General features: G+C 47.4%; 12 protein-coding genes across 12 annotated transcripts; 9 read left to right on the forward strand and 3 right to left on the reverse strand.

The window, feature by feature from the left end:
- Nucleotides 1-1,249: 1,249 nt before the first annotated feature.
- On the forward strand, nucleotides 1,250-2,214 carry LY89DRAFT_677939 (uncharacterized protein; the record flags this gene model as incomplete). Its single annotated transcript, XM_018213714.1, has 4 exons — nucleotides 1,250-1,559; nucleotides 1,607-1,784; nucleotides 1,834-1,985; nucleotides 2,033-2,214. 4 exons carry the CDS (start codon nucleotides 1,250-1,252, stop codon nucleotides 2,212-2,214), a joined length of 822 nt encoding a protein of 273 aa, XP_018061676.1.
- Nucleotides 2,215-2,260: 46 nt separating this feature from the next.
- On the forward strand, nucleotides 2,261-3,603 carry LY89DRAFT_363312 (uncharacterized protein). The gene is made up of 3 exons (XM_018207011.1): nucleotides 2,261-2,763; nucleotides 2,817-2,908; nucleotides 2,959-3,603. The coding sequence occupies exons 1-3, from the start codon at nucleotides 2,688-2,690 to the stop codon at nucleotides 3,439-3,441; spliced, it is 651 nt and encodes a 216-aa protein (XP_018061677.1). The 5' UTR covers nucleotides 2,261-2,687; the 3' UTR covers nucleotides 3,442-3,603.
- Nucleotides 3,604-4,673: 1,070 nt separating this feature from the next.
- On the forward strand, nucleotides 4,674-5,673 carry LY89DRAFT_631408 (nitroreductase). The gene is made up of 3 exons (XM_018211275.1): nucleotides 4,674-5,036; nucleotides 5,092-5,170; nucleotides 5,223-5,673. Exons 1-3 carry the CDS (start codon nucleotides 4,746-4,748, stop codon nucleotides 5,474-5,476), a joined length of 624 nt encoding a protein of 207 aa, XP_018061678.1. The 5' UTR covers nucleotides 4,674-4,745; the 3' UTR covers nucleotides 5,477-5,673.
- A 1,206-nt stretch (nucleotides 5,674-6,879) lies between these two features.
- On the forward strand, nucleotides 6,880-9,392 carry LY89DRAFT_660608 (major facilitator superfamily transporter sugar). The gene is made up of 8 exons (XM_018212558.1): nucleotides 6,880-7,194; nucleotides 7,425-7,457; nucleotides 7,516-7,588; nucleotides 7,641-7,721; nucleotides 7,782-7,932; nucleotides 7,982-8,038; nucleotides 8,093-8,205; nucleotides 8,301-9,392. The coding sequence occupies exons 1-8, from the start codon at nucleotides 7,163-7,165 to the stop codon at nucleotides 9,294-9,296; spliced, it is 1,536 nt and encodes a 511-aa protein (XP_018061679.1). The 5' UTR covers nucleotides 6,880-7,162; the 3' UTR covers nucleotides 9,297-9,392.
- Nucleotides 9,393-9,660: 268 nt separating this feature from the next.
- Nucleotides 9,661-10,603, forward strand: LY89DRAFT_789786 (uncharacterized protein; the record flags this gene model as incomplete). The annotated part of the gene is made up of 2 exons (XM_018223291.1): nucleotides 9,661-9,910; nucleotides 9,959-10,603. The coding sequence occupies 2 exons, from the start codon at nucleotides 9,661-9,663 to the stop codon at nucleotides 10,405-10,407; spliced, it is 699 nt and encodes a 232-aa protein (XP_018061680.1). The 3' UTR covers nucleotides 10,408-10,603.
- A 1,415-nt stretch (nucleotides 10,604-12,018) lies between these two features.
- LY89DRAFT_363462 (uncharacterized protein) lies at nucleotides 12,019-13,289 on the forward strand. The gene is made up of 2 exons (XM_018207012.1): nucleotides 12,019-12,565; nucleotides 12,625-13,289. Exons 1-2 carry the CDS (start codon nucleotides 12,246-12,248, stop codon nucleotides 12,932-12,934), a joined length of 630 nt encoding a protein of 209 aa, XP_018061681.1. The 5' UTR covers nucleotides 12,019-12,245; the 3' UTR covers nucleotides 12,935-13,289.
- A 960-nt stretch (nucleotides 13,290-14,249) lies between these two features.
- LY89DRAFT_691793 (uncharacterized protein) lies at nucleotides 14,250-15,131 on the reverse strand. The gene is made up of 3 exons (XM_018216408.1): nucleotides 15,050-15,131; nucleotides 14,322-14,935; nucleotides 14,250-14,274 (listed from the first exon to the last, which is right to left on the reverse strand). The coding sequence occupies exons 2-3, from the start codon at nucleotides 14,843-14,845 to the stop codon at nucleotides 14,259-14,261; spliced, it is 540 nt and encodes a 179-aa protein (XP_018061682.1). The 5' UTR covers nucleotides 14,846-14,935; nucleotides 15,050-15,131; the 3' UTR covers nucleotides 14,250-14,258.
- A 1,941-nt stretch (nucleotides 15,132-17,072) lies between these two features.
- On the forward strand, nucleotides 17,073-17,837 carry LY89DRAFT_742963 (uncharacterized protein; the record flags this gene model as incomplete). Its single annotated transcript, XM_018220900.1, has 2 exons — nucleotides 17,073-17,097; nucleotides 17,149-17,837. The coding sequence occupies 2 exons, from the start codon at nucleotides 17,073-17,075 to the stop codon at nucleotides 17,835-17,837; spliced, it is 714 nt and encodes a 237-aa protein (XP_018061683.1).
- A 2,224-nt stretch (nucleotides 17,838-20,061) lies between these two features.
- LY89DRAFT_742964 (serine/threonine protein kinase) lies at nucleotides 20,062-20,853 on the forward strand (the record flags this gene model as incomplete). Its single annotated transcript, XM_018220901.1, has 1 exon — nucleotides 20,062-20,853. One exon carries the CDS (start codon nucleotides 20,062-20,064, stop codon nucleotides 20,851-20,853), a length of 792 nt encoding a protein of 263 aa, XP_018061684.1.
- Nucleotides 20,854-20,923: 70 nt separating this feature from the next.
- On the reverse strand, nucleotides 20,924-22,139 carry LY89DRAFT_742965 (uncharacterized protein; the record flags this gene model as incomplete). The annotated part of the gene is made up of 2 exons (XM_018220902.1): nucleotides 20,924-21,361; nucleotides 21,474-22,139. The coding sequence occupies 2 exons, from the start codon at nucleotides 22,137-22,139 to the stop codon at nucleotides 20,924-20,926; spliced, it is 1,104 nt and encodes a 367-aa protein (XP_018061685.1).
- A 559-nt stretch (nucleotides 22,140-22,698) lies between these two features.
- Nucleotides 22,699-23,797, reverse strand: LY89DRAFT_789790 (uncharacterized protein). Its single transcript, XM_018223292.1, has 2 exons — nucleotides 23,054-23,797; nucleotides 22,699-22,998 (listed from the first exon to the last, which is right to left on the reverse strand). Exon 1 carries the CDS (start codon nucleotides 23,755-23,757, stop codon nucleotides 23,062-23,064), a length of 696 nt encoding a protein of 231 aa, XP_018061686.1. The 5' UTR covers nucleotides 23,758-23,797; the 3' UTR covers nucleotides 22,699-22,998; nucleotides 23,054-23,061.
- Nucleotides 23,798-24,048: 251 nt separating this feature from the next.
- LY89DRAFT_766502 (uncharacterized protein) lies at nucleotides 24,049-25,049 on the forward strand (the record flags this gene model as incomplete). The annotated part of the gene is made up of 5 exons (XM_018221728.1): nucleotides 24,049-24,220; nucleotides 24,305-24,404; nucleotides 24,463-24,583; nucleotides 24,617-24,773; nucleotides 24,817-25,049. 5 exons carry the CDS (start codon nucleotides 24,049-24,051, stop codon nucleotides 25,047-25,049), a joined length of 783 nt encoding a protein of 260 aa, XP_018061687.1.
- Nucleotides 25,050-26,570: the final 1,521 nt, after the last annotated feature.

Below are 26,570 nucleotides of genomic sequence, written 5' to 3' on the forward strand. Positions count from 1 at the left end.
CCTGATCTGGATCACCTGGTTAGAGATCACGTGAGCACTTAGGTAGCCTCCACGTGATCCTCCCTGGGAACGGATCGGGCTTAGGGCTTAAGCATGTTTCACTCTGGCGTATATAAGCTCTGGCTATCCCACTCCCTTCTTCCTTCCTTACCTTTAGATTCTAAGAGATAGCCGAATCGATTCTTCGTCTACGTACTGAGCTCCCCACCGTGTTGTCACATTTAAACCAGAAAACGGCGTCCGAAGGTTAAATTTCCGTGCAATAATTATTAATGAATTGTGACAGCACGGTGGGAAGCTCAGTATGTAGACGAAGAATCGATTCGGCTATCTCTTAGAATCTAAAGGTAATGTCACGGTTCTGGTGATATCATCGGGTATATCACGTGAGATGTTTCATTTAGTGTTTGAGCTAGTGCTGAGGATTCAGCTTATCTGGCCTCAGCACTCTTCCGCTCTTTTAATTCTTTGTCTATTATTCACAGATTAGTGCGTACGTCTTGATACCTAGTCCAGAGTGCGTGGCTGTCATAAGTAAAGAAAGAAGAAGGGAGTGGGATAGCCAGAGCTTATATACGCCAGAGTGAAACATGCTTAAGCTTTAAGCCCGATCCGTTCTCAGGGAGGATCACGTGGAGGCTACCTAAGTGCTCACGTGATCTCTAACCAGGTGATCCAGATCAGGGTGATCTAGGTGATTCGTAACATGAATTATATTTCTATATTAACCCCGAAAACCCGTCCACCCGCCCGAAGTTTCTCCGGGTTCTTTAACAATATTCGAGCACTAAAAGAAAATGTATGAAGTGCGTGGTGCCCGGTGCGAGGTGCCCGGTGCGAGGTGCCCGGTGCGAGGTGCCCGGTGCGAGGTGCCGGTGCGAGGTGCTAAGTGCAAGTGTTGTGGAGAAGAGAAAACTTTTCATATTAGTAAATAAATTGTTAAATAACGTAGTTTACTAAAACTTTTATAGAAAAAATTATTATTATTATTAATCTTTTAATCTTTTTTTCATCTTTATTTTAAAATAAACAATATAAGAATCTTTTTAAATATTTTAATGTATGTCACGGTGTTACGGTTAAGGATCACGTGAGCACTTGGGTATGTGTTTTTAGCGCCAATACCCTTAAGCTTCCACGTCGATAAGAATTTGTTATCGGATGAAATATTTCCACGACGGGTATTCAAACTTTACTCTTACAATTCTATTCCCAGTCAACTTTAGATGCTCTGATCAGTACATCCATTATGTCCGTGGAAGACGATCTGCAGGAGCCTCTCCTAGAAAAGTTCACACCCTCTCCAGAACCAGATGCTATTCCTTCGTCGAAGAAACGAAAACGCTCGACTGAGGAGCCGACTGCCCAAAAGTCTGCGAAAAAGACCAAGACCAAGAAAGCGAAAGATGTTGAAGAAGACGAGCTCGATACAGAGGCTGGTATCAACAATGCCTTCTCACACATGGATAATCAGTTATTAGCGGACTATATTGCTCAACGGACAAGGAGGTATGAGAGTGATTTGAGCTCAATTGAACTAGAAGACAAGTACATACCAGGTGTGTTTGTAATTGTAAGTTTGACTTTGATCTAACATCTATGCTAGCAACTGCAATAGCAGACACCACATCTTGGAACCAAAGCAGGACGCTCGATAACCTCCCGGGTTTCTTGGAAAAGTTTGCAGGCAATTCAACCAAGCTATGGTCAGCATCGAAGAAGAATGGAGCTCCACATACAATCATAGTGACCGCAGCTGGGCTTAGAGCCGCAGATATTGCAAGGTAACATCTATTTGCGGTTGAAACATACAGGATTTAACTTGTTTTATAGAGTTGTCAGGAAGTTTCAAACGAAAGATGCTACAGTCGCAAAGCTCTTCGCAAAGCACATCAAAATCAAGGACTCTATAAAATTCCTAAAGTCTACAAGGACTGGAATCGCAGTTGGAACTCCAACACGACTGAAAGACCTTCTGGATGATGGTTCGTAGTGTTAGACCCTCTTTGAAATATCGCTGACAACCTTCCAGGCGCTCTCCAGGTTGACAGACTCGAACGAATTGTTGTCGACGCCTCGCATATCGATCAAAAGAAAAGGGGCATACTGGAGATGAAAGAAACACAGGTTCCACTGACAGCTTGGCTTGGGCAAAAGGAGTTCCGTGAGAGATATGGAGCGCCAACCGGTGGTATACAGTTACTTTTCTACTAGCAGACCAAAGATACCCAAAGTAAAGCGTCGTTCAGTGATTGAACTTTGATGTTCAGTCATCATGAGGTTTCCATTATTCAATTGGGTCTCATCTTAAGGTTTGTAAACTGTGGTAGGCGCGATTCGAAAGTTCGTCGTCGCCGACGAACATCGTCTTCTCATGTCCCCACGCTCTTGCCTTCACTATAGATGCTTTGGGTTCTGATGGATGTTCCCTTTCCTTCTTTCTTCCTTTCTTGCAGCTTGCCTCTTCCTTCGATTCACGCTCTTTCGCTACCCAACTCGACCCTTCAAGCTTGCTTACAACATTCGATCGCTTTACTTCTTGCTTTCAATCAACCTTGCTCTCTTTCGTCCGATTCCAATCTTTTCCATCTGAGTTCTCTCCATCGTCGTTCTCTTTTAGCAAAGGTGTAGCGGCAAAGCCAGGCACACTTCTCATCACCTTGCTTCGACGCCGTACGGGAATAACGATGGTACTGCTCAGAGTAGTTTGCCTCGTTGCGATCTTACCTGGGATAGTTGGTCAGATTGATCCCTCGGCACCGGGTAAGGACACTTGCGAACTTCTCCTTTCTTCGTTTCGCTAATGGTACTATCAGATTGTGCCATCAACTGCTGGGAGAACACAAAATATGTCAGCAAATGCTCTACAGACGTTGGCTGTCTGTGCAGTGAGCCAGATTATACCAATGTACACACAAACCAAGCCCTGGAGTGCTTCTTTGCTAATATGTAACTTAGTCAGTGTACCAGTGTCTATTCTCCCAGTGCGACACGGTACATTTCGGCTCTGCACTTCACCATGTTATTGCACAGTGCTTCGGTTCTGGCAATGAGATTCTTTTCGCCGTTCCTCCTATCCCGAATCGAGATGACCTCCGCCGTCGAGAAGCCGAGTACGCAGCTGGTGCTATATTATATGGCTCTGGTTCTGAAGCTGGGTTTCCCACCGAGAGTGTGGACTACCCTATACAAAGCGCCAATTATCCAACGCAAAGTGTCGGTGGTCCTTATTCTCCAAGTCCAACAGTTCCTCACTTTCCTCTGGAGACTGCCACCTCGCCCGCACTTACATCTGCAACGCCAACACCTGCACCATATAGTGCTTTGGCCGAAACAACCACTGCTTCCCCAGTACTCTATACAGGCTCATCATCGTCTATGACTTCTTCTACTGGGCTCGCACTACTCTTCGCGTTGTTGGTCATCATCTTGACCTATTGATTCGACGAGCACAATTTCGGTGCCGCGCCCCTGCGGCGTGGGTCAGTCTTGGTTCTGTTCACTTGGTCTAAACAGCAGAAAGCTGTTTGATCGGTTTTTTTGCTGGCATATTGGTCTAGCACACAAGATCCACATTGGGACCATGGGTACTTTTGCGTATTTTCTTTTTCTTTTGTTCGTCTTGCCCTCGAATTTTGAGGCAAACTCGGAGAGATGAGTCTGAGATGTCCGGGGAGATGTTTTTTGGAGCTCTGAGTAGTTTTACTTAGCACGCATGTATACGGAAGGAGTAGCACCAGGCTAGTTGATGTCTAGAGTAATCCATGTATTTCTTGTTGTGTTGTCGTTCTACAGGTGACAAGTCCTTTCTTAGAGGAGATCATCATTGGCCGTTTTCAAACAGTTCGTTCTGCAGCGAAAGTGAACGGAAGGGTATTTTCAGACAATCGTCCTTCAATTGGCATATGTTCCTTTTCGAAATGCTAGAACACAATGGATGGTGTCAGTACATGCCGAACGCTTTCGATACTTAGACCTACTCATGCATCCAATTAGTCCCATCTCCTATACGTTATTTTGACGTTCAACACAACATCCGCCCTTCTGCCTCAAAGTACTTCCTCCCCCTCCTTCCCGCCGTATAGGGTGTCTCTTTGTTACCCTCTTGCTGCAGTATTTCTTAGGCAGTGCAATATCCTTCAGTGACAATTAGTTTGCCCGAGGTCGACTTAGAGGCCTAAAATGGTTTTGCGCAGAGTTGGACTATTACTGATATTCAGTTTTCTGTGTTTAGACGTGCATTTACATTCGCTAACGATGTCTGCTCATTTTCGGGTGGATAAGTGTCCGTGAGACAGAATCTTTCTTCTTCGGCCCCGAGAAGACCGTATTCGGCTGTGCCGCGCACACATTGATGAGCTCGGACTTACAGTATCATAATTCCAGGAGAGCCTTGGTGCAATGCCGTCGTCTCGCATTGCCTTCCCAACAGGGCATTTTATCGCTAGAGGCTTGAAGGATTGCGCTGCGGCTGATTGTGGGAGCCGTGTTGAAACATCATCAGTCCTATGAATTTGATTTATCTCCATGATGGTATGATCATACGCCGCTCGGTCACAAATCGTGTAAGTCCTATCCCCTGTTGCATGTTATTGTTAGAAATGAATATAAATACCAGGTGAGTTCACTTTGGTCCCTTTTTTTTCTCATTCACAATCATCACCATTCTCTACTCCACAAGAATCATTATCTAAACAATAACCGCTTGACACTTTTCTTCCGAACAACACATCAAACCAGCAATCATGGCATACCAAACATCCTTCCTCCAAGCCATCAAAGTGCGCCGTTCTATTCTCACTCTTGCCAAAGAGTCGCCAATTTCAGATGATCGCATCGAAATGTGTGTCAACCATGCCATAAAGCATGCTCCGTCGCCATTTAGTGTCCAGTCTTGTCGTGCAATCATCCTCTTTGGCGCTGAGCACGAGAAGCTCTGGGACCTTGGTATGGCCGCAGCCAAGAATACCATGCCTCCTCCAGTCTTCGCCCAACATGAGTCGAAGATTCAAGGCTTCCGTGATGCTTATGGAACTGTAAGTCATCTCCGGGAAAGTATATGACAAGATTTGGCCTCACCAGTTCGCATAGGTTATGTTCTTCGAGGACACTGACGCTTCGAAGTCCCTTCCTCCACCATTGCAAGACCTCATGGCGCAAAATCCAGACTGTAAGGATAACATGTTCAAGCTTCTCGCCCGCTCACTAACGAAGACTACCAGGGTACGAGCACTCTCAAGGCATGAACCAATTCATCGCATGGACTGCTCTAGCCAATGAAGGATTGGGTTGCAGTCTTCAGCATTTCCAAGCGATGGTCGGCAAAGATGTAACCAAGATTTGGAATGTGCCAGAGAGTTGGTCTCTTCGTGCACAATTGGTATTTGGTACGCCAACAGGACCCCCTCGCGGCGGGGTCGACAAGCAATTCGCTCCGTTGGAGACTCGGGTGAAAGTTCATGGTCGAAAGGACTGAGTAAGGGAAGCGAACTTGTCTGTTGCTTGCAGATGAAGTATCAGTATGTGTGACGGAGCATCGAATTGCAAGCTTTTGAAGAGATTTTGAAGATAAGATGAGACACGGATGTGATAGGAATCTGCAAAGCAATGTCTCAAGTAAACAGTTCCGAAGCTTCTGGAGTCGAAAGGAGAGTACAGTCTTAGAGGACGCAGATAGATTGAACTTAAGTACAACAAATGACCAGGAAGACGTGAATCTCCTTACACCTAATTGTCATGTCCTCTCCTTTTTTGCGATAAAACGCTAGATTGTTTACATCTCAAGCGCCCTCCCAAGTGGAATTTCCAACTTTGAAAATTGAATGTGGGGTTACCCAGACAATCATTTCCTAGCTTGAGATGGAAGTGGCATGCCCGATAATCATCAGAGCGAGATTGTCCAGCAAGAAAGCAATGGTAAATAATTGTCAATGCGGAGAATGTGTTGGAGGAGAAGCCAAAAACAATACAGAAATAGACTTTTTCCTTGTCTAGCTTTGTCAATCTCCCAGAACTTCAGAGTGATTGTATGGGTGCTCCAGCAACCCGACTTTCCCTTGACACCTTCAAGCAAGACTACGGGATCGAAGTCGACTACAGGTGTTTGCGAATGCTCCATTGGACACATTATGCATTCACGATTTGGAATTGCAGCATGGCGTCTGAGTATCCGGCTTTCAATTCCTGACAATCGACGGTCCAAAGTCTTCATTCTTGACCAGACAATTGATTGCTAGAGTCAACGATTGGTATAGCGGGCGCTTGTAGAGGGCTCGAGATGGTGCAGGCTGCAGGCTAGACCTAAACAGTCGATTTGTCTGCAAAGACCTTGTCAACGCAGTAGTCCAATCCCCGGTAACATACCAACGTTCTGTCGAAGTCTCGAAGAGCAACCAACATCCATCGTCTGTCGTCCACTTGCCTAGTTCTCTCTTTTCCAGTTCTGTTTTCGGTGTACAGCGTGTGAGTTGGAGCATATTATCATCCCACTGGATGGGCTTGGGGTGGGGCTGATGCGCTCCGTTAACCTTAGGGCTTGCAATGCATGTTCCATGGTTCTAGAGCAATTTATCTCGAATTCGGTCGCCCCTGGTCCCCTGAATGATTTCCTGTGCCGTTCGTTCACACGCAATCGGACACGCGATTATGGGCAGAGGAGAAAGAATACTTAGATTGGTGGGTTCTGGAGCAGATGCGATTCCGTCGGTTGTTTCCCCAGAAAGAGACTGGGCTGAGCTGCTGTGATTTGAGGAAGAATCATCCCCAGAATTTCTCCGCGACCAAGCGACGCCACAGGAGCAACCACAGCTTTGGGACATCCAGCCCGGGGCTGCTTCCACCCCCATCTGCGGGTGCTCCGCGTCCTCGTAAAGTATCATTGTGATCTGGGGTTTGCATCTCTTTCCAGCATGCCGATTGGTGCTTTCGAACTGCAAGCATTCGTGTGGCTCCCATCCTTCCCTTCCTCCTCGTGCTGTGGGGTAAGGAGAAGGAAAATATGGAGATGGTCAAATTTCAAATAAATGGAATGACCTTTCCACCCTGCCTACTTTCTCTTCCTTACCTTTCAAGCCTTCTCAACTCCAAGTCGGCAAGGTCGATTTCTTCCTTCAGACCTCATCTTCTTTGCCTTCATAGTTATTGATCTCGGCGGGTCGCCAAGATGGTTAGCAAAACCCGTGTCTACAACTGTAAGTACCTACAACTCCAAATCCCAAGACGCTCTGCTGATAAGACTTTAGGGTATGGTAAGTTAGTCCAACACCTTTGCCCTCGTTTTGTAGAAGCCTGGAGCTCAGAGGCTGTCTTCGGGGTTGGCCAGCACTGGTTTGTGGTATGGCTTTCGGCTCCCAGGACAGCTGCGAGCACCTCCGCTCTCTTTCAACGAGAATACGTGGCAGTTCATAATGCTAATACATCAGTATAGCGGCAATGGTGGCTGCTGGGTGTATGGTGCTGTAAGAACGCTTCCTTTGTAGATGCACGAGACTCAGGACTGACATGAAGCTATCACAGATATGGATATGATGCCGCTGTTTTCAACGCAGTACAGGCCAACAAGCACTGGCTCGCTTGGTTCAACACTCCTGTATGCTCTGCAAGATTCTTCGTATAAAGTCACATACTAATTTTTCCACAAGAAAGGAGAGTTGCTCGGTCTCATCAATACGTCGTACTCAATCGGAGCCATTGTCTCCGGGTGGTTTCTAGGTGGCCCAACCGTAAGTACACGCCAAGTTCCGAAACCTCCCTTCGTGATAGGATCTCTGACATAAGTATAGGCAGATCTCCTTGGCCGGAGATGGGGCATGTTCATCGGATGCTTCATTACAATTATTGCAACATTCATTCAGACATTTTCTCCTCGCCATGAAATTGGTGTCTTCATATTTGGTCGTGTCTTGATTGGTATTGGCCAAGGGATGGCTCTGAGTAAGGCGTATGACCCATACACACCGAAACCTCCTGACGAACCACTTAGCTGCTGGACCTGTTTATATTGGAGAGATCACACCCCCAACAATTCGAGGGAAAGTTAGTAAGTGATGTATCACTCCTAGATCTCTCAGCTATCTCTAACCGCTCATACTAGTGTCTTTCTGGCAACTGTTCTACTCCGTCGGGGCATTCATCGCATATTGGGTCAACTACGCGTGCGCGAAGCATAGTGCCCTACTCGGCGAGTGGGACTGGAAGATGGTAGTGGTATGTTCTCAAAGATTCCCTTGACGATCTTCGCTTGGATCACATGTTGGAGACTTGAATATTGTTGCAATCAGCGCTAACTCCTAGCAACACAGATGTTCCAAATGCTCGTTCCATTCCTCATCATCTGTCAATTACCCTTTCTTCCCGAGACGCCACGTTGGTACATTCAACACGGCGATCGCATCGAAGATGCTCGCAGGTCGTTGGTGAGAGTTCGTGATAGCGATCAAGAAGTCGAGGACGAGATTTTGGCTATCCGCGAAGCCATCACATTCGAGAAGGAAGTCATATCTGGTTCCTACCTTGCCCTCTGGAAAGATGCTTCTGTCCGAAAGCGATTACTCTTGGCGTTCGTGATCAATATCGGACAGCAACTCTCCGGACAAGGAACTTTGAACTCCTATTCCTCCACGATATACAAGAAGGTCTTTACGTCCACCAACACCATCAATCTGATCAATGCCTTGAACGCTACGTGCGGAATTTTATTCACACTCAACGCTACGTGGACAGTTGATCGCTTTGGCCGGAAGTTCTTGTTCATCGGTGGCGCCATCGGTATGGCTTGTTGCATGCTGATCGTCCCCATAATCGGCTTGGAGACGCCCGACACTGCAGCTGGAGGAAAGTCCGAGCCAGTAGGAATTGCTATTGTCGCCATGTTGTTCCTATTCATCTTCTTCTACAAACCGTCTTGGGGTGCTACAACCTGGATTTGGACATCCGAGATCTTCTCAATGAACGTCCGCTCCCAAGCAGTTGGGATGTGCTCACAAATGCAAAACGTGGCACAATCTGTGTTCAACCAATTCTTCCCAACTTTCTACAACAACTGTGGTCTGAAGTCTTTCTTCTTCTTCATGACGACGAACATCTGCTTGGCATTTTTCGTCTGGTTCTGCATCCCGGAAACAAAGAGTGTTTCGCTTGAGGAGGTCGATGTGCTATTTGGAGGTGCTAATCACACCGAAAAGGGTGGTGACTTGCTTCATGTTGAAGACGCTCATCATGCTCATATCGGTGTTGACAACGTTGATCACATTGAGCCAGCGACGACCGTACCAGTCGCAGCTGAACTCAAGATGTAATGTCACTGGGACTCAAAGAGGGTTTGGCTTTAAGCTGATGTGCAGCGGGTGGATTTAAGGGCGATGTTAACTTATTGGTAAAATAGTAAATGAGAGATTCTGATTGTGCTACTACCCAGCCCGCACTTTTCTGGTCTTTATGGCTTCTCGGAAACTACTGTATTAAGCTTAGTTTAGTTTCTATTAAGGATCCGCTGCCAGATGCTTACCGCTGTCCCTCTGTAGTATCATCTCGTCTGAACTTGCAGGTTTTGGTGAGTGGTTCGTGATCCGCACCAATCCGCACCAATCCGATATATATGTTAGTGCTATCCCTTCCTCAATATTCAATCTCCATATCTAATTGTGCACTAGATTCGCAAACATGGAATGTCCGGAAGTTGTGAGTGAACTTGCGAGGGCCTATGTTTGGCATGTCATATCCACTTCATCTATTGGAAAACTTGTATGCGGTCTAGACGCTTCTGGAAGAGAACCTTTGGTAGCAAAAGGGTTTTCGGAGATATATCCTATTATTGCGGCTATTTTTCAAGATCAGAGTACAAACTTCAATGTTCCCTCTGCAACTATCATCGAGAGTTTCTCCAAATCGACTACCAAGGAGCTTGAGATAAGTAAGTTAAAAGAGAGCACCAATTGTGTCATATGCCTCAGTCCTATAGTTGGCACCGATATTGGGACTCTACCGTGCCGTCACAGATCTCATATGGTTTGTCTGGAGAAACATCTCTCGTATCAAAACAAATGCTCGCTTTGCAGAACTATCCTAAAGCAGGGGATTGACCGAGCAGATATCGAAGATACTCAGGCTCGACAGGCAGTGCGTAGCATGCTTGGTGCACGGAAACCAGGTGTTGCATTAGTGTTCGCTGAGGCCTCACTGGAGTGTATCGTGTTGCGGGCAAGGCAAAACCCATCGACGATGAACAAGCGCAACTTTGCAATGGCAATGGTTGCTTGTTCAGATTGCTACCTTCGTACCGGGAAGTATAAGGTTGCGTATGAAGTCGCTCAAAACGCTCTTGGTGTCTATCCTCAACTCTCACGCCTTCAGCGCGCAGAGATTTTCAGGCTGCAAGCTAATGCATTAGCATCAGACGGTGGTATGTAATCCAAGAGCGGGCGACAGCTGCCTCCGATATGCACCAGCAGTAGAGGCATTATTCCGGAACGCCTATCTTCTCGACCCAGTGCAATATGAGGGACAGATAGGAGATAATTTCGCCAAAATTGGAGTGTGGAATGAGGCGGATCCCCTGGTGCATTCGGAAGTACCGCAAGAGTTTGGGGCGTTTGTCCAAGACTACCTGAAAGGAGGAAAACTTAGAATACATTGCCGTTGAAGTGGTTGTCCTACTGAATGGTCTGCCTCACAGAATCTTGTGATAGATAGGTTACAGGATAATCCAGATCGAATAGTGTTATATTCTCCATGTTGTGGATCCCGCGCTACTTCTACTCTACTCATTCCGGTTTGGATTCCGTCTCCGTACCCTTGCGCCATATCCGTTGTAAATTCCTCTATCATGTCAGGGTCCTGCTCCATATTCCCGCATTTGGAGCTGGATCTCACTCCTTCAAGTACTAGACCTTCGCCTTGCAGTCATACCCTATCCTAATATCTACTTCTGGCAGTCTGCGCACAATCCTCCTCCCCTCCATCCTCCTCGGCCTCCTTTGTAGTTCGTAGCAATGCTTATTGCTCGATACGAGGACTCGAGTTCAGAGGCATCTTCTTCACTGGGGCACGACTCCTGGATCATCAAGATGTCTACTTGGGTACTCTGAATGGTAGTATACAAGTCACGGAACTTGGATGAATTGTTCAGAGATTGTATATTGACGAAGACTATGGAGAAACTATCCATCAAGTTTTCGTGGCGGCCGGCCGGCAGTTGAGGAAGCCAACTGGCCGGTGGAGATGGAGGTGCAGGAGAAGCTGCAAGGAGGTCGGGGCAGCGAAGGACTCCATGGGGAACTTTGCTGACGTCTTGCTCGCAGATCTCACACTCGGTCTTTGACAAGCTCGCCGCCAAGAACTTGCACAAAACCCTACCCTTCTTACCTCCCACTTCTAGGAAGTGCACCTTCAACTCTGAAATTTCCGCGGCTGGGAGAACCAAATCACCGCACCCCGCCCTGTAGAACTGGACCCCGAGCCAAAATTTGACATTGGCGCCCAGGCGCAGTCCTCCAGCTATCTTCCCAATTCCTCGATCATCACCTGGATCGGGGTGTTGTTGTTCTTGTCAGCCACAAAAGATCTTGCACCAGCGCCTCTATAAGGAGGCATTGGCACATGAATTGTTCGCTACCGTAATTGATGTCCAACCCATCGGAGAACTTTGCGTTGTTAGGGCTAGCAAATTTTGCAATCCAGCTAGTCTTGTCGTTCCTCTGAGTGAACTACAGTTGACCCATCCCCGGGTACAGACTTGCCTCCAACATGTCAGCCATGCCTCGCATGGGGACCTTCTCCACACGTTGTCCACCATCTTCTTTTGCTCTCAATTCCCGGGGCAGTCTGATGTAGACGTGGTGTTCGTCAGCGTACATAGACGTGCGGATCTCGACACCAGCTCCTACAACCAGCCCTCTCTTGGTCTGGCCAGTATCAAAACCAGACCTAGCAGATGCTGAGCCGGGGCGGGTTCCTAACGGTCCAGCAGTAGCAGGGACTCTAGAGGGGTTTCTTGTTTGCGAGTGCTTGTTTCGCCGCTGTTCTCGAGTAGGACTTTTTGTGAGCTGGTCTTGTAGAAGAGCCAGGCTCATTGATGGTAAGAGCAGGTCCTCTCTTGTGCGCTGCTCTCGTTTCGTTCCTTGTGGCGAGGGTGCCCATGCCTGAGTATGACGCTCTTTGTCTGATCTGGGCTTGGAGGTTTGTAGCACCAGGGGACTGTTGGGGGAGGTCTGGAGCAAGCTCATCGTTCTGCTCGGCATCAGCCTGCAATGCTTCAGCGAGTAATTGATCGAATCTCATTTGCATGTCAGCCGCAGCTCTCCCATCGACGACTCCAAGGCCTTCAAGTCAGCGCGAGAAAGGCCGCAGTGGTAGGCATTCCAGCACCCTCCTGCTCCTCTGTCGCAACCGCCTTCCTTTTGCTTTTGTCAACCCTGGGTGTGTGTACCTCCTCCGCAGCAGGTGCATCGCTGGGAACTTCTTCTTCGACCATTGCGGGAGCGCTTGGCTCTTTGGTCTTCTTCTTCTTCTCCTTGTTCTCAGCTTGTCGCTGTTTACGAGCTTCTTTCAGCTCTTCTTTGTCTGCGAGATTCTCAGCGTCAGCGGCCCAGTCAAATGAGGATGTAGAGGGTAAAGGGGTTCTTCTACTTCGTTCGGTGGTACTGTCAGCTGCTGTGTCGGCCTGGGCTGCATCAGCATCATCCAGGCAAAGCCTCTGCCGGCCGGTCTCTCGACGTCTCTCCGGCTGTTGCTTCATCAGGTCGATTCCCAGTTTCCTACTTATCGACTCTGTCTGCAACGGGTGCTCCGCCATCATCATTCATCTGACCTCTGCCACGTTTCGAATCGGGAGATTTCGGTGCGACAGTATCAGCCTCGGGTGAGTCTGTGTTCGATGTGGTTGTACTTTCATGAATGCACCTTTCAGGGTCTTCTGTTGAGCAGCCGCTGGTTGTGAGAGATAAAAGCTCTTCAGCAAGATACTTCCTCATGTGGCGGTGGAAGTCCTTCACCTCACGGTATTGCTTTAGGCCGGGTAGCTTAAGAATCTGCGACATCGCTTTCGGAAAATCTCTCCGTAGTATTACATTTTCGCGCAAGGCGGAGATCACATCATCGTGGGCAAGAATGGGTGGCTGATACGACTTGCGAGCCTTACGAACTGTGGTCCAGTTGGGTTTCTCTGGCAGGTGAAAAGACTCGGTGAGATCCAGTTCAAGGGCTCTTAGTATTTTAACTTTCTTCAGAGGTAAGAATGGGAGTAAAACATATTTGCCAATATTTGACGTCTCGATTTTCGCCATTGCGAACGCGATTTCGAGGATCGGATCGGTTTTACAGACGCGTCGGCCCACCGGAAACGGCTTGGCTTTCTCTACTGAGACCGCAATCTCTTCGCCCCGTGTACATCAGTAACGGAGAGTAGGATGTTGTTGAAGCTACAATCACCTTTTTTTTGACAAACTGGGCGACAAGATCCGGTTCTCTCATATTTCCACCCCAGAGTGCCAATTCTTCTTTTGTTGGCTTTTTCCGTCTTTCCAAGATATCTCCCCAGCCGTTTTCGAGTTCAACCGCAACAGCAAATGAACGAGTTACTTTGCGAATCGTGACGGTGAAATAATCCGCAGCCAAGAGTATTAAGCCTTCAGGGATTGCAGTACTGTATGAAAAGGTGAGCGTAGTGCCTAGCATGCCGAGAAATGGCTTACCGAGATGTGGAAGGGGTAAAAATGACTTTGTCCTCCCCAAGCGAATCTTTGCTGCGAACAGGCCAACCTTTGCTGCGAACTTTCAAATAATCGCAGTTTCCAAAGCCGCCATCAATGATAATCTGATCACATTTCTCAAATGTCTCCATTTGCTCCTCAAGGAATTTGCAAATATCCCCGTACGCACGTGGGCAAAGCTCTTTATCCATTATGGCTCTACTATCGCGTCAGCCAAGCACATAGAAGGGGACATCACTGTACGCTGCCGTTCATACCCTGTCAGAACTATCTCTGGATCTTCCACCAACTCCACCTGCCAACTTGGGTCGTTGACGGTGTACTGTCTGAACATCTGGTCGAAGCGGGTTTTGGCATTGTCCAGCTTCCAAGAAGTCAGTCCCCGAAATTGTCTGTCATCCATTTATTGACGGTCCTATATATGGTCTCACCGCCCAAACCAATACCTGGAGATCTTTAGCTTTTGTGGAGGCATACAGCTGAGCAACTCACATGCTGGAGGGTCAATCTCTTCGAGGTCCGCCCCCGTCTCCATCCTTTCCCGGTCTATTTTTACGGAAACGACTTGCTACAAGGAATGTTAGGAAGCATTGAAGAGAAAACAGGAATACGTACCACTGTGCCGGCCCCGGCGTCAACCAAGGTAATCTTCCTTGGAAGATCTCTTTCTTCCCGCCAGGCATTGTACAAAATCGACATGAGCCTCGCCTCCGCCTCAGTGGTTGAGACACGTGCATCCGTGAAACCAGCTTTACGTAACAAACGTTCCATCCTCCCCTTATTGAAAAAAAAACACCGCGTTCGTTGGCATCCAGAGCACTATTCTTCACTACAGGAGCAGCGAAGAAGAACTCTTCCGGTTGAGGGTAGCCTTTAGAGTCACACCATTCCCTGAACACCTCACGCAGATGTTTATAGAAGTCGTAAAGAAGATCATTTTCTGTCATCTCACGGCCCAGAGCCGCGAGCGCTTCCAAATTCGTCAAGATTATGAAACGCGCAGGCTTGTTTGCGTCGCTGTTGTCCAAGAGAGCTTTGAGGTGGGGGAATTTGATCGTATTGTCCGAGGCCGTGGCTGATCGTGCCGCCCATCCGAAGAGCTTGATGAATTTCCCTTCACCTATTTTCTTGATAGCCATTTCGGCAGGTTCGTTGGGCTCGAGTATATTGGGACCACCGAGGAAAGATACAAGGACTATATTTCCAACATTGGCAGTCTTTTGAGAGAGGTACGCAAATCTACACCCTGATGTCCCTATGTCACCGGCGCCTACAGCATGGTCCATGGTTCGAAGATTCTGCAATGAATGGCGGCAGAGAGTACTAATTATTCGGGTCGTTAGCTACAACGCGACCAGAACTTCTAGATCGGAGCGTTCTAGCTGAGAACTTACAGGAGCAGACGTGAAAATGGATTCCGTGAAACCAAGTCGGAACTCAACTACCGTCAAAAATGTGAGGCGACGGGAACAAAGAGGTTGCTAGGAGAAACAGCTCTGCACGGGTTTGCGGCGATTGTGTCTGCAGTCGCCGTCGAAAGTTCTTTTCCGGGCTGGGGAGTCCAATGTTTCGAGAGGCGTGTTGTTGGTCTAAAATCCCTCTGAAAGTGTCTGTAGATCTAATTTGGTCAGAGATTCCGCTCTATGCGGCGTGCAAGCCAATCTGATAGATAGAGCCCGTTCGAGTGATTTGAGAGCAGTCGAAGTTGTAACAGAAGGAAGTACTGTACTTGCTTTTAGAAGCTCTGATGAGCCATTACTCCCCAGATCGCAAACCGTAGGATTGGAAACGCTGCTACGCAGTCCTACCCAAGTTTGATACGATGGTCGCACAATATCGCCTGGTGCAATTGAATGAGTGGTGAAATCTGCTGCTGCTTGACGCTGAGACTGACTCCTGAAATGCTGCTGTTCCATTGGCCGTGTACCAACGGATAGATAGATCATTGATGTGAGCTATCACGGCGACATAACTGCATGCATGACGCAGACTACTTATGGAATGCAAATGATGGAATGCAAATGCGTCGAGTCTTGAATCCACGACCAACCGCCACTTTCCCACTTCCCATCAATCAACCATCAACCATCAACCCTCTCTCCCTCCCCTTGGGCGGGGCGCAGTGTCTCGACTCTCCAGTCGCTCGTCACGGGAACCCACTTGCCGACGTGGTCGGGAATGATGAGCCGACTGTCGAGCTGACCTGGACCGAGCCGTTCCGAGACTCGGTTCCAGGACACTATTTGGAGGATCCCGTGTTCCAGCCACCATGTTCTCGGTGGTCTGAGGTCTGATCCATCCGCCTGGTGTTTCAGCCCGGTAGATCACCAACTGCCTTCGATCGACAGAGAGATCACCAACTGCCTCGATCGACAGAGAGATCATCAATTGCATCCACCACCCCTTGCCTTGCCTTGCCTTGCCTTGCCAGCTTGCCTTCACAGCTTCACAAGCCAGCCCTTCACCCTGCGTAAGCATACCAGCTTCGGGGCGGACCTGGACCCGGCAACCCGTGACGCCAGCCAGAGAGATCACCTCACCAACTGCATCGATAGTACGATACGATACATCGATAGGCTCCACCACCCCGTTGCCTTCACCCTTCACAAGCCGGCCCCCCCTACGTCATGCTGCTGCGCTCGGATCTTCTGGGCGGACCTGGACCCGGCCAACCCAGCCAGCCAGGGCTTGCAAGTGCATTCCCCGTCAAGTCAGTCAGATCATGGCTGCAGCTAATGTCACAGCTCGGCGGTTTGGTGTCTTGTGAATTTGGCATTCCCCGTCAAGTCAGATAGATGCGCTGCAGCCAATGTCAGCTCAGCAGTTTGGTGTCTTGTGGATTCGTCCCTGAATTGTCGTCGCAAAGTGATAGATCACTTTCAATACACATCACTCACGGAAGAGGAAAATCTGAGGCTTCCAGCGACCAAGGTATAGAACGCAGGATCGCAAGAGCAATTGTGTATGTATGCACGCACACATTCCCCGCCCCTATTCAGCAGCCAAGTTGCGCAAATCCTATCGCTACTTGATTTGCTTATAAACCCCATTGATTCTCCGTCCAACCTCTCAATGAAATACCTTGGATCGTCCGGTTTAAATTATTTGTTGATTGAATCATCTCTCTGTTGAGGCCTGCCGTTACTCTCGCTTCGTGGTGCTGTCCTTGATCATAGAAGTTCAGTGTTTGAGGTCAGTTATAGCTCAAGTTTGCCTCAATCGCCGTATATACTGACTGCCTCAGTTCTTACCGTACGGCGTCACCGTGGTGCGCTTCACACCCGGGCAGACACGTCTTTTCAGTCCGCGGCTTATAACTGATCTCCTGCATTGAACATTGCAAAGAGCAGGGAGGGTACAGTCACAATGGCTCCGAATTATCCCGTTGATGGTACGAAGCCACAATATGAGAGAAGACGAGTTGTGGGCTAACCGGAAGCAGATGTGCAAGTAAAGGTTGAATTGGATGGATCAAACTTTCAAGAACAGGGGCGAATTCACAGCAACGCACAATCAACCAGATTACCATCAATCGTATCACAATCATTACTCGACTGGATCGTTGAATACAAATCCTGCGAAAGATTTTTTCTCATTCATGCACAGGCTTCTCCTCTCGTCCAAGCGATTTGCACATATATGAACATCCGATTACAATATCAGAAGATTGCAGTTTCCCCTCCAACTACACCAATTCCATGGCTTCCATCTCAGCCAAATCTATGTGTTCCACATCCCCAAAATCTACCGCTTCCGCATCTACATACTCCACCTTCGGGGAACAGCAACTTACAAACAGTGTCATTGGTCCCATACATTCGCCGCCTAGTTTGCACCGGACTCAACACCGAGCTCATTCTTATGGAATTCTTTGGCCGCGGCTGGTCCAGTGGCATTGGTCAAATACTGCAACAAGAAGAACAAAACTACCTCTTTGCTGCAAAGAGTGCTGACTGGCACCAAGTGAAGTTAGCATATGACATCAGCAGTGAAGAGACAGCCCCGTTTCTGGTTCCGTTGAAGGAGGCAACAATGCAGAAGATCGTGGATGCCGAGCACAATTGGAGCGAGTGGCTAGCAATGCAGGACTGGATGCTCGGGCCCAGGCGCCCTGCTTCGTTGGATTCTTGATGTGCGTACAGTCAGCTCTGTGATGGACGATGGACGATGGACGGCTTGATATGGCGGAGGTAAAACTCCAGGAGTTATGAGTCTGCGTTATATTTTTACAGGACAAAATTTTTTTTGGCGTGTCGTGTTGATCAGATGCTGATATTTTTTTCTCTTCCTAAGCAACAAAAACAGGTATATCTCTATCTATTCACATGGTCGAAAACTTGGGGCTGTCAAGTTGTTTGGTGTTATGTTTACGAATCATTCTTAGCTTGATGTAGACACTCATTAGTTACAAATACGAGATCTTTCGCTCTCCTACCACTACTCAATCAAATTAATTGCATTGGCCGTTCGAGAGAGAACTACTTATCCACTGTCGACCGCGATGACATAGTAAAGCATCGTATCGCCGTATGAAGACATGTGATCCTCAATGAAAGCTTTGCAAGACACTATTGACTGGAAAGTTCGATGTTTTCCATCGTGTTCCGAGCTAGAGCGGTAGTTGCCGTGTGGCGCCATTGGTTGGCCAAGATTGTCCCGGTCTAGAGAGGATTGTCGAGATGGCAAGTTGCAGACCCAAGATCGCATTCAAAACAGATGTTATAATAAGGTTGTCGGGCCGTACCGGGGAAACAATCTGGAGAAAACTTTAAAGAGTGGGCTTTGGGGTCCGTAGAAAATGTTTATCCAATGCACACTGTTCCAGGGGGCGAAAATTTCTTAGATAAGCTCAGCGAATTCGCCCCCTCACCCCTGATCTCAGACAAGGCTATGCTCGCTTTCACGGCGGAACCAGTGTAAGTGTGGATAAATAGAGGCGTTCGGAATTCGCGCTGACTGATAGCTCATGATATCATGATATCATGATTGATTTGGTCTTAGAATACACAGCCGCCGAAGGCAACTATAAAGCGTTCTCAAATCATCATCCATATTTTATATCCTCTTTCTCAACATCTCAACTCCTGATATAAAAAGAATGACGTCTTCTGGTAGTCTGCAAGCTTGAATGAATGTAAATCTGTCCTAGGGCCTTGTACGATGGTCAGCCGTGTGAGTGCTTGGTAGAAGCTATGTGCAGATCACACTATGACCGTGAAGAGATGCACCGACCTATTCACCAAATATTCCATTGGCCAATAGATCATTCTGTTGGTCAAATTTCATCGTTTCATGAATGGATCAGCTATTTGGCCAAATATTTATTGCTTGATATTACGGAAGTTAGCACTCTTTTCTATTGACTTCAAAAGCCGGCTCCGGAAGCATGAATCGAGTGCTTGCAAGCGGATCTATGAGCTTCTTGATGTTTAGTATGATTGATCTATTTGGTTTAATGAGATAATGAAGTGGTAGATGAAAATATAAGAGTGTTGCGTTAATATTTAATCGAATGGTGAATAGTAGTAGTCATAGTGCGGGGTAAATGAAGGGTATTAATACAACACCCGAAACACTTAAAAAGACATGACGTTTGAGAAGAGGATCAGGCATAAGTGTTTCCCGTGCTTGGCACCTCAAAGGGGATCTATTATTAATTAATTCGATAAATAGGCTACTGCTAATGCTTTGGCATATTCGAAGTGTACTCAAAAAGTATATCTTCAAGCCATAATCGATAGATCACATAGTAAAAGACCCTTAAACATGGAAATAGTAGTATCCGAGTTTATTAAGTTGTGTTGCTCACGTAGATCCACCGCAAAAAGGAGAAGGATCAAACATTAGGTCTGAAACATCAGCTTATTTTGGGCAGATCAATCCATTGATGAAACGCTTGATCTATTCGTCAATGCCGTTCCATTGGTCAAAAGGCCCTAAATTTGGCCAAAATGGGCATTCTGTTGGCCAATAGCTCATTTGGTGAATAGGTCGGTGCAGAGAGTTTGATAGTTGGCATCTTCACCCCATAGCACAACACTATATAGCTTGATACACACCCAGTATCCCTACTCAAGTGTTCACCGACCGGAACCTTCCTCCATAGCTACTGAAACCTTGAGGCAAGCTCAATCTGCTCCTTTAGCTGTCCCCTTGCCATCTCAACAGGGGCCCCAGCAGACAAAACTCATCTCTGAAGCCGGAGGTGCGCCTCTTTGATAACACTCATAGTTAAGCCAAGCGTAGTCTCTCTTTATAATCGGATATCTCTCACTGCCACGTTGGCCTTCCTCGCCTGCACCCCGTCTCTCTCCGCTCCTGCAAGCTACAACATTCTCATCAGCCAGTGAGCACGATGGAAAGCCGGATTGTTCCTCTATACCTACCCAAGGGTGTTGACAAAGTCATTGGTTTCGGATCGTCTAGCATTATAGGCCGTCTCGATGATTGGACTGTCTTGAAGTACCCACGCATTCCAGGAGAGCAGTGGGACCGGTTCGAGATCGAAGAGCACATATACAATGCGCTAGGATCCCACCCCAGGATCATCACCTGTTTTGGCTTGGATGCCCGGGGTCTAAAGTTAGAATTCGCAACGATGGGAACAGTGAAAGATCGTCTGCGACACTACGGATCAGCTAGTTCGGTTTCTTGCAAGGATAGATTGAAGTGGTCCCGGCAAGCTAGCGAAGCTTTAGCCTACATTCATACGAAGAATGTCGTCCACTGCGATGTTAATACTCGGAATCTTTTGCTCGACAAGAATCTGGACGTGAAGCTCTCCGACTTTCAAGGCATTTATGCGGATTCGAATGGTGGCACATTATACGGCTTCGCTTTAGAAAACTCCAAATCATTTCTCCCTCGTTCTGCCAATCACTCAGACCAAAAGTTTGACCTCTTCGCACTGGGCACTGCTATTTACGAAATCATGAGTGGCTATGAACCTTTCCCAGACCTGGACGGAATTGATAATGAGGAAGAGATTGAGAGACGGTATATCAAGGGACAATTCCCTGTCCTCGACGATGTTTTGGCTGGACAAATCATCTACAAATGCTGGTCACTTGCGTACAACACGGTTGATACCTGCGTAGAGGATCTCATAGCTCTTGAAGTGTCAGGTCATGCAGAGACAGTCTCTTAAATGGACACGGCATTTCGTGTCTAGCATTGACCTACTTGCTTGCAAACAATTCCATGCAGAACATTCTTATCTAAGAATAAAGAGACATGAATTGGTCAGCATGGATCTCTTCCCACGAGCAGCTATCCACCTCCCTCATCTTGAGTATCGTTGCATCCTCTTTAGGTGTCCATCGAACACGCTTTATCCGAGGCCGCACCGATGCATCTTGGAATGTGCGCCAGTGTCGTGAGGGGTTGCAGCCTCTGCGAACATCAGAACACATGCCCAACGCTTCGGAAAGCATGGAGAGGTGGAGGTGCTCCGGGATGTGTAGTAACTGGAACTCGAGATTATACGTCGTCTCACTCCGGATCCGAGTGCGTTTGGGGAAACCTTGGAATGGCCATTCCTGATACTCCGCAAGTGGTGCCGACTTTACCGCAGCCGAGAGGCTTCGAGAGGCTCGTGGAGGATGGTGGTGGTGCTGGCCATCACCTGCGAGAGTTGGTGGGTGCCCGTGATCGGCCTGGGAGGAGGCGTAAGAGCCACATCGGTTGATACCGAGGGCAGTTTCCGCCGCTTTGTAGGTCGTGGTTCCTCGTCGTCCTCGTCGCCTGTGTCATGATTGCGTTCGTTACCCTCGGACTGATGGATGCCGCTGCTGGCCTCCTCAGCCCCGTCCTGGTGCCGCCGCTTCTCTCCCTGTTGCTCCTGCGGGTCCTCTTCATCCTGGTCTTCATTACGGAGCGGTGAGCCGTATCCTGGCCCCTCGAATCTGCCATAACTGGATACTGGGGTGACTCTCGAACGCTGGTCATGAGGGGAGTGAGATTTCGAAGAGTGCCGATGGGCTTGGAGTGTGGTCCATGTCGACGGGTAGACCTCTGCTCCGGATGGTGCTTGCGCTTCTTGTGCATTAGGACAGCAGGACGTAGTTTCCCATCGTCGTCCGACACGGGATTGTTAAGCTCGTCGTCGCTGCAACGATCGCTATGGCTCACCAACTTGTCCTGACTCAGCTCTGGAGATAGACCGGGGTCAGCCAGCCGGGGGTTCTCATCATTCTTGCTGGATAGATAAGTATCGCCAACCTTTCCGGACATCAGCGCCGCTACCGCATCTTCTTTCACCTCTTGCTGTGCTTGCCTGCCGTCTTTATCTTGCTTTGTTTGCTGTTGTGTCTCCTCCCCATCAAAGACATCGGAATTCCGTGCAAGGCGGACTAGCTCATGTTTGTTTGCTGCGTTTCGATTCGTAGGAAGATGATCTAGGGGTTGATTGCGAGGACGAGTAGAATGGGACATCTTGCACGGGTTGAGGCAGCTTCATTATGAAGCGGTAGTGTCAATGCCATAGCAAGTGCAGCCGAAGATTGGATACCAAGACTATACCTGGCTGAGAACCTTGAGAGAAACCGTATCGCTTGAGTGCTCGAGGGGGGCTGCTCTGACTGAGAGTGTTTGAGACATCTAGGAGTTCATCTGGTGTGGCATCACCTACATCAACTGTAACATAACACAATGATCGACTGCGATGTTTACTATTGGTGGGTGGCGAGAGCCAGTAAGCGCCACCCGCCAATCAGAGCCATGCGGGCCGGTGGCAGAAAAAATGAGAAGGCATCAGCGGTGAAGCGCAGGCCAATCAGAGCTAGGCCGGAACGCTGGGCAGAAAATTTCGAGAAGGCTTTAGCGGTGAAGGGAGTTGGGGGCAGGGCAGGGCAGATTTCGGTTCGAAATAACCAGACTTTTTCACTATCACTTGTAATAGAATCAAATTGCGAAAAGAAACGCGATGTATTTTCTTGTGCTCGTTCAAATCCATGCTCGAAAACGCCGGTCCCATATGCAGAGAGAGTTCACCCTTGATAGTACTAACGCCATCGCCGCATGCAAAAACAAACCCTTGTGCTCGTTCAAATCCATGCTCGAAAACGCCAATCCCATATGCAGAGAGAGTTCACCCTTGATAGTACTAACGCCATCGCCGCATGCACAAACCTTCCTTCCAATGCTTCAAAGCGGTCGTTAACTCGAGAACTCCTCCAAAGCGCCACCATAAACAAACCCTAAGCCCTAAACCCCATCGATATGATTTTGAAGTTTATCAAAGAAAACCATTTGTTGGTTGAGATCGAGTTTAGCGACGAGGGACGAAGATGACCTAAATAATTTATTAGTATAAAATATAACTATTTCGAGAAAGAAAATATTCATACCGAGAAGATTATGTCGTGGTTTTGCTTTCTTCCTTGAAATATTGAGCGAGAATGTAACCCATGGTAATCAAAGCACCTGCGAAACAACCACAAATGGCGCTGGTAGTAGTTGAGTCTATATGGTTATTGCAGCAACCACGTGCATCTATGTGAACTGCTGCGGGTGAACCGGCTACTGCAGCTGTGGGTGGACTAGCTGCTGTAGTTGTGGGTGGATTGGTGGTTGTTGTAGTTGCGGGTGGATCAGCCACTACAACTGCGGGTGTTGCGGCTGGGGCTTGGTGAAATAGAGGTAGTAAAGGACCGGCAGCTGCGGGTGTTGCGGCTGGTGACATGGTGTAGGTTGGAGGAGGATCTTCTAGAAGAATCGAATTGTTGTCGTTGTTTGAGTTGATAGAAGAAGGGTGGTGGCTTTCTCCAAAATCGCGATCGAGGTCTGAGTTGATAGAAGATGGGTGGTGGCGTTTAGAATTTTTGCGATCGAGGTTTGAATTTATAGAAGAAGTGGGGAGGTAGCCTTCTCCAGAATCACAACCATCCGAACTTTGAGTACATGAGTCGTTGCGAGCGCTAATAGCAGAAGGGTGGTAGCCTTCTCTAGAATCGCAGTCACCATGAGTACTCAGGCCGTCGTTGCGCGCGCTGCTAGTCTTCGTTGGGCATAGACTCTCGTTGACCAGATCATTGTTTATGCTTTTCGCCATGATTACTGAGGTTTCGACAAGACACTAGAGTGCTTGAATGTTATTGTTTTATATTAAAGAACAGCTACGACGTGGAATTACTTTTAACTACAGATAGTAGTCAAAGCGTCTCGAAGCGATCAGCTGACTACCTTCTCTTGCACGCTAGAAGATATTGCGGTTACTTCATCACAGGGGAAATAGTTGTGCCAAGACTTCTAGGGCTTTCTAAGCTAGCAGGGGGCAATATCCAATGATATTTACATGATCCAATACTGCTTTTGCCTCCTTAATTCTCACTGCATTCTTACCATGGCTACAACACACCAAATTCCTGTACTTAAGCAATCTAAAGAGCCAGAATTCACACGAGATCAGAGACTGCGCATTCAGACTCTATTTTATGATGCTAATCTCACCCGGGATCAAATTTGCCTGCAAACAAGGCACACTTATCGCCAAGTGTACTATACACTTCAGCACCGTCTTACTCCTCAAAAGCGCAACTTAGGGAAGAAGATCCTATTGAATATTTCTCAAAGAAAGAAGCTGATTGAATAGGTGACAGCTTCTCAGGAAAACCGGCAGACTCCATGGAATCAGATCCCTCAAATCCTCGGCTGGGAATGCGGGGAATATGCTATTAGGACAGCATTCAAGAGAGAAGGGTACAGACGGTGCATTGCTAAGAGGAAGTGCCCTTTCACAGAAGATAATAGGAAAAAGAGGCTTGACGGACGAGCAGTGGGATGAAGTTTTATGGAGTGATAAAACTTGGGCACAACTTGGGAGGCATACACGTATAAGGGTTATTCGCAGACCTGAGGAGAAGCAGAATAAAGATTGTGTGCAATCAAGATACTAGAGGAAGATTGGGTAGATGTTTTGGGGTTCAATTAGTAAGAAGTATGGACGGCATAGAAGGCTCTTCTGGGAGAAGGATTGGGAGACTATTAATAAAGGGTCTTATTATGGGATTATTGTGCTTGTGGTGAATGAAATTTTGCAACAATACTTAGAGTTGCAGTTCCAGCAAGGTAATACTAAAGGGCATACTTTTGTTTTTACTTAAAGCTACAGATTTAAGAGTCATTGAGTGGCCTCTTTGTTCCCTAGGCTTTAGCCTTATTAAGAATCTTTGGGATGATATGAAAGATTATATCCAAGAGCACTACCCTAAAGTGCACAAAAGTTACAAGAGATTAAGGCAAGTAGTGCAAAAAGCTTGGGAATCCATTACTCATGAGAGAATTAGAGAGCTTGTACATAGCATGAGAGAGAGATGCCAGGCAGTTATTGATGCTGATGGCTAGCACACCAAATATTAAAGTAGCATGCAACAAATGGGCCCCTGTTTTTACAACTAATACCCCGGTGACGAAGTAGATCTTCAGACAGGTTCTACTACGATCCATTCTACCCATATCATCGTTTACCCTATATGAAGTACTTGTCGACTACTGCGTAATACCTTTTCTTGCACGCTACAGTAGAAGATATTACGGTTATATTTAGATTATTGCACTTGTGATTAATTCTTGGCCTCGATGTATGGAACAGGGAACATGGATAGCAATTGCAGTCTTTCTTTTTTTTCCTTCTTCTCCTTTTTCCCGCAAAACGATACTCTCTAGGGATACTCCTCTTAGATGTTGCTGCTGCTGCTGCTGTGCCGCTACCCAAGCTGCGGGCTGCTCCTGACGACGACGACGACATCAGTGCCATCACTCTATGCGATCGAACAGAAAACCTACGTAGATGATGCACCATCCATCTGTGCCGAGACTTCCCTTAAGAATAACCCGGACCATGAACATTCCCCCGGTGGCGACAACCTTTGGGTGTGAGCGCCTTGCCTAATCTGGCCGAATTTTCCTATTTCAGTAAGGTGGAGTGGTCAAAAATGCTGGACTGCGATAGGTTTAACCTTTAGGTTTAACCTTTAACCTTTAACCTTTAACTTTATACAACATCAACATTTTCAACCTTATTAACCTCACTCTCTCTCTCTCAAACTCTAACCCCTTTATCCCCTTTTCTTAATCTCAGTTTTTATTGCATTTTTACTTCCAAATTCATACTTCCTTCCCCCAACATTTAAATGCCTTGCCATTATTCTTAACCCTCACTCTCTCATCCTCACTCCCTTATCTTCATTTATTCTCCCTCCACCGTTTCCTTCCACCGTCTCCCTCCCACCGTTCCACCCTCATTTCCACTCACCCGAGTCACCTCACGCTATAACATACTAAAGGTTTCACTAAAAATTGGAATTCTTGCTCAACAACTTTTTTGAGATTTAGGCTAAAGTCTAAAACTTAGTCTCCCTCGGACCATCTCACCAATATATATACCCCTCCTCCACCCTTCACATCTCCCTCTCTCCCTCTCTCCCTCTCTCCCTCTCTCACCATCTCATTCCTTTATCAAATTGTTTATTAGAATTTATCAGAGTTTATCAGCTTTTGAGTTTAAGGTAAGCTCTAGAGTGGCGCCGAAAGTTTGAGGTGAGAGCAGAGTTTGAGGAGAGTACTAGAGTGGCGCTTTGGGATTTTAATTAGCATGCCCTGACTCGTGATTAACATCATAATTCTTAATTTTAATTTTTAAACTCGTGATGAACGCCCTGTTCTGGCGCGTGCTTCTAGTTGACTGATAGTATCTCATTTGCTGTGCATCTAAATACAAAACATGTTGGCGCTTATGAGAAATGTGTTGGCGTTTGGAATGAATCTGCCGGCGCTGAGAATGCGCGCATAAACATTGGAAGTGGTGTGATTGCTCAGGATTCTGAAGAAGACCTCGTGAATGCCTAAGAATCTGTCCTCGACCCG

Source organism: Mollisia scopiformis (genome assembly GCF_001500285.1).
Source record: "Mollisia scopiformis unplaced genomic scaffold LY89scaffold_37, whole genome shotgun sequence".
Lineage (NCBI taxonomy): Eukaryota > Fungi > Ascomycota > Leotiomycetes > Helotiales > Mollisiaceae > Mollisia > Mollisia scopiformis.

Bases quoted from the DNA above. Each gene is read 5' to 3' on its own strand.
- LY89DRAFT_363312 (XM_018207011.1), top strand. From the start codon at position 2,688: ATGGTACTGCTCAGAGTAGTTTGCCTCGTTGCGATCTTACCTGGGATA. The intron at 2,764-2,816 runs GTAAGGACACTT...TGGTACTATCAG, and splicing joins GATTGATCCCTCGGCACCGG to ATTGTGCCATCAACTGCTGG. The intron at 2,909-2,958 runs GTACACACAAAC...TATGTAACTTAG, and splicing joins GTGAGCCAGATTATACCAAT to TCAGTGTACCAGTGTCTATT.
- LY89DRAFT_660608 (XM_018212558.1), top strand. From the start codon at position 7,163: ATGGTTAGCAAAACCCGTGTCTACAACTGTAA. The intron at 7,458-7,515 runs GTAAGAACGCTT...AAGCTATCACAG, and splicing joins GCTGCTGGGTGTATGGTGCT to ATATGGATATGATGCCGCTG. The intron at 7,589-7,640 runs GTATGCTCTGCA...TTTTTCCACAAG, and splicing joins TCGCTTGGTTCAACACTCCT to AAAGGAGAGTTGCTCGGTCT.
- LY89DRAFT_691793 (XM_018216408.1), bottom strand. From the start codon at position 14,845: ATGGCTATCAAGAAAATAGGTGAAGGGAAATTCATCAAGCTCTTCGGA.
- LY89DRAFT_631408 (XM_018211275.1), top strand. From the start codon at position 4,746: ATGGCATACCAAACATCCTTCCTCCAAGCCATCAAAGTGCGCCGTTCT. The intron at 5,037-5,091 runs GTAAGTCATCTC...CAGTTCGCATAG, and splicing joins TCCGTGATGCTTATGGAACT to GTTATGTTCTTCGAGGACAC. The intron at 5,171-5,222 runs GTAAGGATAACA...GAAGACTACCAG, and splicing joins CATGGCGCAAAATCCAGACT to GGTACGAGCACTCTCAAGGC.
- LY89DRAFT_363462 (XM_018207012.1), top strand. From the start codon at position 12,246: ATGCTTCAGCGAGTAATTGATCGAATCTCATTTGCATGTCAGCCGCAG. The intron at 12,566-12,624 runs ATTCTCAGCGTC...GGGTTCTTCTAC, and splicing joins AGCTCTTCTTTGTCTGCGAG to TTCGTTCGGTGGTACTGTCA.
- LY89DRAFT_789790 (XM_018223292.1), bottom strand. From the start codon at position 23,757: ATGGCGAAAAGCATAAACAATGATCTGGTCAACGAGAGTCTATGCCCA.